An 11,727-nucleotide genomic window follows, 5' to 3' on the forward strand; every position below is an offset into this window, starting at 1 on the left:
CCAATTATCTGAATATATGCTCTCAAGTATCAATTTTAAAACCATGAATTCAATTATGAAGTTGTTTGTTCTGAAAATTTATTAAATGCAGATATGTCACTGATGATCAAGGAGAGCATGCTTAAGATGATCAAGTACGAATGTCTTCCACATGTTTGTATAAATGTCAACGTGATTACTTTCATCTCCTGTTTTCGCAAGCATATAGTCCCTACGAAGCTCTTTTCCAGAATTCGGTTGACTGCTAATTGTTTGTAAAAATGCAAATTATGAAAAGAATATATATATATATATACATATATATATCTTGTTATGTTACTGGCTTCCACTCTCAACTGAATCTGTAGTGAAATTGATGAAAAGTCTTCTGGGATAGTGGAGTGTATGGAGAAGTGCAAAGAGTCTGGTATGTATTCTTGCCATTTATGATCGTTGTATGTTACATTGTCTAATAACTTAAGGAACTACTACTAGATAGCTAAAATTTGATACTTGTAAAAATTTTGGAAGGCCTTTTAGAGAGTGCAAATGTGTTAAAACTTGTATCAATAATCTTCCTCAAAAGATATAATAAAGATGGTCATTCTCTCTTAAAACATTCAATTCTTCAACCTGCGAGCCATCAGCCATGACGATTATGCTTGCTTTTTTTCCAAACTTGTTCTCTGCATCCACAAAAATAATCCATTATCCAATATGTTATGTTGTTACTTAGCTAGTTTGTCCTCCTCTTTATAAGTTATCAAATCTATCAATTTTTATGTTCATTAAAGAAGAACTATGACTTTATGCACTGATGAGTTACATTGTTAAAGTGAAGTTAAGTAAAAATGTCTTGTATTCTTAATTGGAGATTTGCATCTGAGTTATGGTTTACCTGCCAAGCTGTAAAGGTCTTCAATGGTGTCAGGCAGATATACAAGTTTCCCTGCTGTTGTATTTTCGTTAGGACTATGTCCATGGATAATCACTCTGACAGTATCAGCTAATTCTGCAAATGATACCATAGAACATCTAGTCATCTCAGAAATTTGATGGAATCAGAATATTTGCGTTTAATAGTACTGGCATTAACTAAAATGAATTTGGAAAATGGTCAAGACTTCACCTTCTACCCTTGTATGTCCATCTAGAGATTCTTGATTTTGTGCATCCCCATTGGTGTCTATGGGCTGCAAATAAAATTTGATAGTCATTATCCAAGTACACAAGAAAATATCTAGTTTCTTGGATGAATTTGGAAAAAACTATTAAAAACTTTAATTACACACTAGAATGATAATTCATACAATTTTTTTTATTATTACTTAATAATGTTTGCTACATGTACTGTACAAGTATGCTTCAACTATCTTTCTGTTTTAAGCATGATGCCTGATGCATGATGCATGATTTTGCAATGCATTACTATCTAGTAAATTTTGTTTAATAAAAGATTCAAATATTTCTATGATACATACATAGCTAGATAAAGAAAAGTAAAGATATTCGATGGTATTTGGCAAGCATAAATATTGTACCTCTGTAGCTAGTTCACTCAATAATTCTGTGAGAAAAGGTATTTCTTCTAGCATCTCTTTTTTTAAGCCCTTCAAGTACTGAGAATGAAAGAGTCAGTCAGGCTCAAACAAGTAATACATCTACATAGCACAGTAACCTGTTTACGCAAAAGCTTGACTCTTTGTTCATTTTTTTTGTTAAGAGCAATTTTACTAAATTTTTCTTTAAAGATTTTGTAACAACCTCAATGAAATTGGAGAGTAAAATCTTTCCATCTTGTCTATGTGGCTGCAGTATTTGCTTGAAATGATGATGACTCATTCGGATGACCTGAGAAAGCCTCTTTGTTCTTAATGTAAAAGGTTGCGGGATGTTTAGAAGTACTGCAATTTCTCCAGCCATATCCGAAGATCCTAGCTTTGTCAAAAGCTGGCAAAACACACAACATCAGTCATGATGATATGATATGATACATACTTGTTTAAGTTTGTCACAACAAACAGTTCAATGCATCTATTAAGTAAGTACTATAGTTCTCTTAACTTATAATTTCCCTATCAACAGTTTCTTTCTTCTGTCATCACTAGTATAATTTTTTTAGTTTAATGACTGATTGTTTGTGTATGTATAACTCAACACAATTAATTTCTTTGTTTTCTTTTTTCTGTTAATAAATCTGTTGTAGTCATGCCAGTAAAACATATTTATGAAAGAATAAAAATTATGACTAATCTTAACGGTTTATCTCTGCAGGTTCTTGCTGGAAGAACATAGAAAAGGTTCCCTTTTTTTGTGTGGACAAAGTGTAGATGGCATTTCAGAGGTTTTTACTGTGGTCTGTTGCCTCATCCTTTAGACACTGTAAAAACTGTTAGCAATCTTAGATATCAACTCGATGCAAATTGAGAATTAGTGAAAGTTACCTGCTCTGTACCATTTTTGTAAACTAGCACCTCCTGCAGGTTTTATATAGCAGTATGCATTATTTTAGAACATTTATCTGCATAATATTTATAATATATATATACATATGATTAAATTAAATATCCAAAAAGAGAATTTTATACCATTGATCCTGACACCAAAATGTAGAAATCTGTTGGAATCTCATTTTGCAAAATGATATCAACCTTAGGGGGAAAATATTCTGCTTTCATCTCTGAAACCTGTCAAGGACAAATGCTGCTGTAATGTAGTGATATGTAACAAAATCTCAAAGGATTTAAGAAATTTCATACCATTTGAACAATGAGGTCCTGAGAGACTCCCTTAAACATGTAGGTCTTTTGAAGAGTAGGATGGAATAGATGCTGGGCAATGCTGGATCTTATTGCTTTAGGCAGATCTTCAAGCACTTCTTCTTGCTGTAATTCTACTGTCTTGAACTTGAGTTGCAAGTGTGCCAGCATTTGCTCTTTCAGTCCCTCTGGAAGTCTGTTTTTGCTAGCATACCTCAATATCTCATTGATAGCATCCCTCTACACCAAAAACATCACATCCATTGCACTATATCCTTCAAAACTAATCTCTTCTTCACTCTTAGGGAAAACAAATAATCTAAGTTTCATGCATAATATACTTTTGACATGTTACATGGGTAGCTCTGTGTTACTCTTTTTTAATTGAGTAGGACTAAAACTACCAAATTACTACTTTGTTTATCGATCTGGATGCCAAGCAAAATCAGTAAGTTTTTCACTTTCAACAAATAAAGTACAGTATCAAACATTTGATTTGTAGTTATGAATTTGTTAGAAGAAGTTGAGTTAGTTACCATGGCAAAGGTTCTGATAGCACTGTGGACAATCAAAATGGTCATGTTACCAATGAGATAAGCAGTGAGGCCAATATTGAAGAGCATATAGGTCATATTGAAAGCCTTCTCCCCTGTGTTGACGGCGTGGAGGTCACCATAGCCAACAGTGGTGAGTGTGACAATTGACCAATAGATGGAGTAGGTGTAGCCTAACCAGATGGTCCTGTCTTCGAAATCCGATACCTGGCTTCCTATCCATGTGTTCTCCGGGTTCTTGTTGTGAGTCGCAATCCAGAAGTAGAAGCACCCTGCTGAGTGCACCGCGAATAGTGTCACCTGTTTTCAAATAACAAACTCATACCGCATTATTAGTGCAATTAGGATATATGAGACCCGGTATTAAATTGCACCAATCAACATAAGGTGTTGTTGGGCATCAGAGCAATGCTCGTACATTTATTGTGGTAAGAGATTAGTAATTTTGTTAAAACAAAGGAAACTTACGCAGATTAGCTTGCAGCATCTTGTCCAGAAGTAGCTAAAGCATGAGTCTTTCTCTAGTCTGGGTAAGAAATAACATCTATCTCATTAGTTCATACAATGTATTTGGATTGATTGAAACCAATGACTGAAACTCTACTAGTACCTAGGAATAAATACAGATGTATCAAAATGTAACAATACTATACAATAAATAGTAGTAAAATTGTTGAGATAAACAAAAACAAAAATAAGATTGAAAGCTGACCGATCACCTTGTAAAGAGTTGATTAACACGCCTGAGTCGCCACAACCTGAGCAAAATGAGAAAACGAAATGCCTCACCAGTGTGCACTTGACCAGTAAAGACTCTGTCTATGAGCTGAAACGGTAGAGTTGAGGCCACATCCATAGGCAGCCACAGTTTGGCTACATACCTGACTTAGTTATCAAACAAATCCATAAATTTTTCAAAAGTCTTTGACTATATATATGTATGTATGTATATGTATATACCTGGCAGCAATCTTCTTGTGATCAACAACTAAAAGATAGGTGGTTTTGTCCAAGTAAGCCACAAAGAAAGTAAGAATAATATCAATAGCAAAGAATGCATCGACAGTTAAGTCAACAGGCATGAGAGACCCCACTGCCACTTTCTTAAAAGCCAACTCAAACGGCGACGCCCACGCTGAGTATATCACCAACACCACCAAGAATGTCTCCCACCACCTGCCAATTTTCAGTATTTATGAACAATTACAAATTGAAAAGAGAGTAATGACAGACATAAATATATGTGTAATGATATGAGCACTCGTAGGTCGAGTTTCTTCCAACCAATCACATTTGTTTCAGATGGGACCAACGGTTCACGTCAAGTGTACCTGTATCTTCTATCGTAGGGAGCAATAACATAATTTTTAAGGTGTAGGTGAGTTTCATTGACAGTAGTTCCAAAAGCAGGTAAGAGGCTGCTTGAAACTGATGAGGCCAAGTTCTTGATTATTTCCCCACTTGAATGCCTTCGAAAGAGTGATGGAAGTGGCGAGGACCTTGATTCTGAATATTCAGACATGATTTTTCTTTATGCAAGAAACAGATCACCAAAGTAAAAAAGAATTATAATAAGGTAATATTGATGATAATTATTAGATTTTCTTGTCTAAATCTTGGAGCCTAATTAATTAATTAGAATATATTAAGATATCAAATATGGCAAGGTAAATTAAGTGTAACGGAATTTGTCAACTTTGGAAAGACTATTTATAGAAACTATTTACACACCCCGTATGTATATAATTGGATTTAAGATGTATAATTAGAAAGAGAGCAATAGTGTATTAGATGCCATTTCTATATTTTCTTTTTCTTTTTCTTTTTTAAAAAAAAATAATAATGAAAGATTAGACTCCACTGATATGGTTTATATAATTTATTTACAAATGCATCTCATAACTGGCTCCCTAGCTTAGACATGGTTTGTAAATTATATATTTACAAATGCATCATTGGAAGGCATCTCAGAGCTGATGCTCTAAACCTTCCAAGCTTCAAAGCTGCTCATTTCTATGAAGTTGTGCTCTTTCTTGTGGATTCAGTTACTACTTCTACCCTGGAAAAGTTTACAGTTTGCCTGTGGCGCATTTGGTTTAGGCGCAATAAATTTGTTGATGAAAAATCTGTCCTTCGTGATCATCTCGTGGTGGACTAGACTAGAGTGTAGATTTTTTGCATCGGTTCCAAAGGGCTAACGGTGGTTTGTATGTTCCTCAACCTTCTGTCTCGGCAGGCCCTACTCCTGCTCCTGTTCGGTGGAAGAGGCCTGCACTTGGTATCATCAAATTGAACTGTGACGCTTCGCTCCATGAGGCTTCTGGCACCGTTGGTGTTGGCATGATTCTGCGGGATCATTTGGGCAGGGTGAAAACTTTGGACTTTTAAAGCTTGATTCTCTCCTATTGTGGCTGAAGCCCTTGCTATCCTCCATAGTTTGAAGCTTTGCAATACTCTTGGCTTCTTACATCTGTCAGTGGAGTCAGATTGTCTTGCTGTTATTAAGCTCGTTGAGAAGAAATCCTTGGATCCTTCCTATCTTGATTGTATCATTAGAGATATCACTGTTTTATGTAATGATTCTTATGTTCCATCTTTTGACTATTGTCCTAGAATGACTAGCAGTGTTGCTCCTTTGGCTAAACTAACTTTGACTATGAGAAATCATTGTGTACGGTGGCTTGGCTACTCCCATTGTCTTCAGTCTTTCCTTGAGGCAGATAATCTTTTATCAATCATATCTCATTGATACTCTTTTTCCTCTTGAGATTTTCCAGCTAGGTTTGCTCTTGAGCTTTTAATGAGGCATTTCTTCTATAAAAAAAAAAGTAGTTAAACCAAGCAAATTTGCACCTATACAATTGTTGTTTGGTGCTGTGCAATTTTGTGGTTTGGACTAAAGACATCATCAAAATTAATGGTATTTTAAATCATCATACTTTTAATGGCACTCTTAATGTGATAGTCTTCTACATTTGATAATGTAATAGGGTGTCCATTTGGTGCGGAAGCAGTTTTGTAAAAACCAAACCAAATCACATAATCAAAATATTAAAATTTTTAACTTTTTTTATTATAAAATAATTATATTTAAAAATAATAATAATTTTAGCTTTACTTACAAAGAGCTTAGAGCTTAGGTAGCGATTGGTTCCAAAACAAAAATGGAATAGTAATAGTAATGGTAATTGGAATTGAATGAAATTTCCATTATTTTGTTTGGTAAAAATTTTGAAATCAGCAGCGTAATAAGGATTATCATGTTTAGTATAATATGGAATTGAATAAAATTGATATTATTTTTACCAAATTACCCTCTCTCTTATAAATAAATATATTTTGATATGCAAAACCATTATTTTAATTTTTATTATAAAAAAAATCTTAAATCTAATTGTATATTATATTTGATTATTAAAAAAAATAAACTTCCTATATAATATTATAGTAAATATACATTTTATAGTACACTTTTTTTATTAAGAAATTCATAAAATCTAATTTTATTATAAATATTAGTAAGTAATTTTTAGTAAGATATATGTATTTCAATTTTAGTAATTTGTAATTGATGTTAAATTTTAAATAATTTAAAATTTAAAGTTTAATTTTATATTTTAAAAATATATATATCATTCTTTTTTATTATGTTAAAACACTAGGTATGTACTAATGCAAAATTTTAATTTTTTTTAACAATCAACCATTAACCATTACTAGTATTTATATTTAGGAAGAGGGGTAATAAAAAATAATTTATATAGCGTTGGAAATGAATTATTATTCAACTCGTTTGATTTTGGAAGTACAATTCTATTGTCTACATGACTTACAATTCCTAAAGGAATAAGCTTTCCAATTATAAAAATCACACCAAACAAGTGAATGGATCAATTTTAGAAAAAGTCATTCTATTCCTACACACATTCCAATCAATCAAACATTACCTTAGTAGCTTAGTATCTTTGTTGTTGCAAGTGTAAAAATTTTGAATAATTTTATAGAATAGAAAAAGATAAACTTTTAGTACATGTTTGGTTGGCAAGAATTCATTGGAATGGAATGGAATTGATTCCCATTACTTTGGTTTTATTTTTTGCTTAGGAATTCTCTTTCTATCTTAATGGCTTTTCGGGAAAACTACAGAATTATAATTCTATTCAAAATTGGGTAGAAAAGTTATTCAGTTGCTTAGATATTTTTTATACCATTTTACCCTTACTTTTTCTTATTTATTGATGCACTTTGTGCAGCCAATTGCCACCATTGCATGCTTTTTTTTAATGCACTGCATTATTCTACATCATTTCTACTAAAATGTTTTTTTAACTTTTAATAAAAAGTAACAAGTAAAGTTTTAATAGAAAAAAAAGTAACAAATAAAAATAAAAACTCACCAATAAGATTTGAAAATTTTATAATTATTGTTTCTTTCAATTAAAAAATAATAATTTATAATTAATTTATTTGAAATTTATTTAATTATATATTTATTTTCTAAAAATAAAATAAGTCATATTAACTAAAAGTTATATTTATTTCAATAATAAGGGTATATTTGTCAAAAGATTATTCATTTACTTGTTTTCCATTTCAAAGCTTAAACAAATAAATAATTATCTTTATTTTCCATTCCATTCATATTACTGTTACTATTTCTATTACTAAAAAACGCCAACTTGGTTTGTATAAACTTTCTATTAACTCATCTCGTTGGAGATAATAAAATGAAAGGTGACTATTCCAGTACACAAATAAACAAAAATTTAATTTTTCTTACTCATATTAAATATTTTTTTATTTCATTCTATTTCTTTATTTTCATTCCTCCCAACTAAATGGAACCTCGTTGGACCAGGCAGCCAGACCCAAAATGACGACGCACTCAAACTTTTTTTTTCTCTGGAACTTTCCTCTCTATAAACTAGGGTTCAGCTTATTATCACATCCTTTATTATTCATTAATTTTTTTTATCTCATATTATACATTGTCAACTGAAAAAAAAAATAGCTTTAAAAAAACACAAATAATAATATAAGTATGTATGTATGTAAATGTGGTGCCAAAAATTTATTGATCGGCAAGAAATACTTGAGGTATTAAAAAAAAAAATCAACATTTACGAAGATAATGAATTGAATTCCACCGAACCGACTAATATGTTCTATATTTACAAGCATGTACAGACAATACATTTGGTTTGATTGGCTACATGGCTCAGAGGATTTGTGATACAAAAAACAAACCTGCTAAAGTGCTAATATGACCCCTCAGCCCATTAAGTTATAACTCACAGTAATCTTTCGAATCCTCTTCACATTCTAAAATATTCTGAACATGACAGACCAAATGAGAATGCTCGCCAAAACATAAGCTTCCAAGATAACTTCCGTATAGTAAGCAATGATAGCCAAGTTGGAGGAGATGTATTCTTCCATGGTTGCCAAATCCCTAAGCTTCATTTTCAGAAATAGCTTCCTTGGTGTCAGTGCTAGAACCCACATTGGTGTCACTAGAATGAATAGGACTATCCCACAAATCGACATACCTTCTGGTAGCCAGCCAACCGAAGTCTATGGGATCCTTAAATACTTTCAAGTGATGACAACTGCGAGTAAGAAAAAGCCAAGCTCTCTCTGTAAGATTAGTGATACAATTGAGGAACTGGCTTGATATATTCTCAAAATCCGAATATTGAGCTTGACCGCGCAACAGATTGGTTTCTCTCTTTATGTGTCGACTGATGCTAATTTGGATGACTTTCTCTCTTAAAGAGCACTTCGGGCAGTTATATTTTGTGAAAGAAGAGAGGTTTGATGCAGGAAAAAATTCACTCCAGATTGAGCTTCTAGCAAAATCTAATAAGGATTCCCCTGCACTAGCCCAGAAATTTGCTGCAGAAGCTATAAGAGAAGGTTCAAATTGAAACAGATAGTTTGTTGCGCCAGCAAGCAGTAATGAATACGCTGCACTAGTCCTGCTCATATCAAAAGCTTCATACAGATTTTTGTTAGTTTCAGATAATGAAGCTAATAAATCATTTGAGCGGATTTTGTATGCTGAAGCCAGTGTTGTGTAAGCATTTAAAGACAGATGGTGAAGAGGATGCATCCAATAAGTTGGCTGAGGTGTTGTTCCTTTACATTCCAAGTGCTCATCGAAGAGACCTTGAGTAACAACGCGCTCCAGCTTCTCACAACAAGATTGAGAATCACCAAGTGATAGATAATCTGTTATAGCATCATCAATGTACTGATTCAACATATCAGTTGCCTTGTCCTTATCAAAGTCACTACTGGTACATGAAGAATGAACATTAACAACAGAAATTTCCTGGAAAAGGCAATTATACAGTGTTAATACTTGTTCAGGATACTCTCTTTTAGAAAACAAAATCGTTAAGGAAGGTGCAACAAATAGTTTTCTCTTGAAATTCGAAGAGGTGTTTTGAGAGCGAGCTGGTATATATAACAACACTCATAATGAAAGTTATACTAGCAATAACAAAATGATTTCTGTGTCTGTCCACTAAAAAAATATAGTTCATAAGAAACAGAAGCAAAATACTATGCTGATATAAAATGGAATCATTGCAGGGGTGAACCAAATCCTATCATCGAGCACACATTAGTAGATGCCATATAAACAAAAGAGCATGTTTTCCGGGTATGTTACCTCCAATGCACGATCCACAAAAGTTGGGGGCAATGCATTACATCGCCTACAACAGCAGATGAAACGATACCTGGACCACAACTCTGACTGCCTCATAGCCTATGCACCATTAAAGTGAAGTAGATGTAAAAAATCAGAATCAAAGAACAATTTAAATGCTATAAACATGAGCTAATATCAGATAAAAATTGACATTTAAAGAACTACTTCTTGGTTTCCCACTAAATAAGAAAAAATTGTTATATGATTTCTACATTTTTAAAAGGGTGAGAAGATATAGCATAAAAAATAGACACAAAACACTTCATACCAAACCCCAACCAACATATAAGACAATGTAGCCAAATTTGCTCAATGTTGTTTAAACAATACCTTGGGCTGCAACAAGTCAGTGTAAGCCACAGTCACTTCCTCCCCTTTCTTTATCCTCTTAATGCTCCTAACTATCATTCTTGGTCCATAGCAAACCTGAAACTCTTCATTTGCATGCATCAAATTCAAATTATATATATAGCCAATTTTTCAACATTTTCCCTAATGACAATGGCAAAAGTTGACACCTTTCTTCAAGACATCACTGCTACAAACACCACTCTTTATCTGTAAAAGAAATATGTGAACTTTAGTCTTTAGTAGCTATCAATGTCAACAAGAAAAGGAAATAAATCAAATTCAGAGTCTCACTACTTGAGTTTCTTCGTTTCCGGAACAGCAGGGGGCAATTCTCAATGGAGTCTCCTCAGGGGAAAACGGCGACGCTTCGATCTCCGAAGGCAGCAAAATCCGGTAACACGCATTGGGAGAACAACTATGGTTGATCCAGCTGAAGTTCTGACCGTACAAAGCAACTCCAAGGGTGCGCCCAGTCTTATTATCCTGCACCTCCACGGCGTTCGTTAGCACCAAGCAAAGCGCCGACTCCTCCAAACGAACATCCTCGATCGAAACCTCGTCTTCCGACGACGAGAAATCCAAACCGTCTCTCATCCTCCTTGCCAATGCCATAGCCCTAGCTCCTTCCGAAATTCTCAGGAGAATCTCGTCGCAGAAGCCAAAACTAGCCGTTAATTTATCGCGGTTGGTCAACAACCCGGCAAGTCGTGCGGCGGAGTGGGATTGGATGATGAGGCGGAGGGCGAGGCGGAGGTCGGAGGAGTCGGCGGAGTGGGGGAAAATAGAGGGGCGAGAACGGAGGAGGTCGAGGAGTTGGGACTCGGCGCTGGAGTGGTGGAGGGCAGAATCGTAATTTGAGCATTGTGAGGAGCAGTAGAGGAGAGTGGGAGGGAAAGGAGGAAGGAAAAGGGGAGGGAGAGGGGAAAAGCAGGCGGAGCAGTGAGAGGAGAGGAGGGAATCGTTGAGAGAGAATGAGAGGGGTGGGAGGGAAGGAGTTACGTCTTCTCCCATTTCCATGTCATCCTTCCCTCTCATTTCCATCTCCATTTCCCTCCAACTATCTTCCACTTCCCTCTCTCTTTTTTTATTTTTTTAGCAAAGCTTTCCTCTCTCTTAATTCTACTTGGTATCACTCGCAGTGTAAACAAACGACAATAACAGTTAAAACGACAACAATCTCGAAAACGACAAATATTGTGACAAAGGACATAAATATTAAAACGACAACAATTGTGAAAAACGATAATAAAGGTAAAACCGACACTAAACTAGATAAACGACAAAAAAGTATTTAAAAAAAACGTTAGTATTAAATGCGAAAAACGACAGGGAAAAAATTATCGTCCAAAAAACATGACATATTACG

General features: G+C 34.2%; 2 protein-coding genes and 1 long non-coding RNA gene across 3 annotated transcripts; 1 reads left to right on the forward strand and 2 right to left on the reverse strand.

The window, feature by feature from the left end:
- Nucleotides 1–383: 383 nt before the first annotated feature.
- LOC133804685 (potassium channel KAT3-like) lies at nucleotides 384–4,814 on the reverse strand. Its single transcript, XM_062242829.1, has 13 exons — nucleotides 4,624–4,814; nucleotides 4,253–4,468; nucleotides 4,012–4,173; nucleotides 3,761–3,818; nucleotides 3,275–3,592; nucleotides 2,739–2,978; nucleotides 2,568–2,666; nucleotides 2,424–2,456; nucleotides 1,744–1,929; nucleotides 1,521–1,598; nucleotides 1,109–1,172; nucleotides 878–991; nucleotides 384–665 (listed from the first exon to the last, which is right to left on the reverse strand). The coding sequence occupies exons 1-13, from the start codon at nucleotides 4,812–4,814 to the stop codon at nucleotides 559–561; spliced, it is 1,866 nt and encodes a 621-aa protein (XP_062098813.1). The 3' UTR covers nucleotides 384–558.
- On the forward strand, nucleotides 1,620–2,495 carry LOC133804686 (uncharacterized). The gene is made up of 2 exons (XR_009878579.1): nucleotides 1,620–2,020; nucleotides 2,254–2,495. It is a non-coding gene; the product is annotated as an uncharacterized LOC133804686 (long non-coding RNA).
- Nucleotides 4,815–8,441: 3,627 nt separating the features above from the next.
- Nucleotides 8,442–11,441, reverse strand: LOC133803618 (protein SET DOMAIN GROUP 41). The gene is made up of 5 exons (XM_062241720.1): nucleotides 10,653–11,441; nucleotides 10,529–10,568; nucleotides 10,341–10,444; nucleotides 9,969–10,067; nucleotides 8,442–9,626 (listed from the first exon to the last, which is right to left on the reverse strand). Exons 1-5 carry the CDS (start codon nucleotides 11,406–11,408, stop codon nucleotides 8,745–8,747), a joined length of 1,881 nt encoding a protein of 626 aa, XP_062097704.1. The 5' UTR covers nucleotides 11,409–11,441; the 3' UTR covers nucleotides 8,442–8,744.
- Nucleotides 11,442–11,727: the final 286 nt, after the last annotated feature.

Source organism: Humulus lupulus, chromosome X (genome assembly GCF_963169125.1).
Source record: "Humulus lupulus chromosome X, drHumLupu1.1, whole genome shotgun sequence".
NCBI lineage: Eukaryota > Viridiplantae > Streptophyta > Magnoliopsida > Rosales > Cannabaceae > Humulus > Humulus lupulus.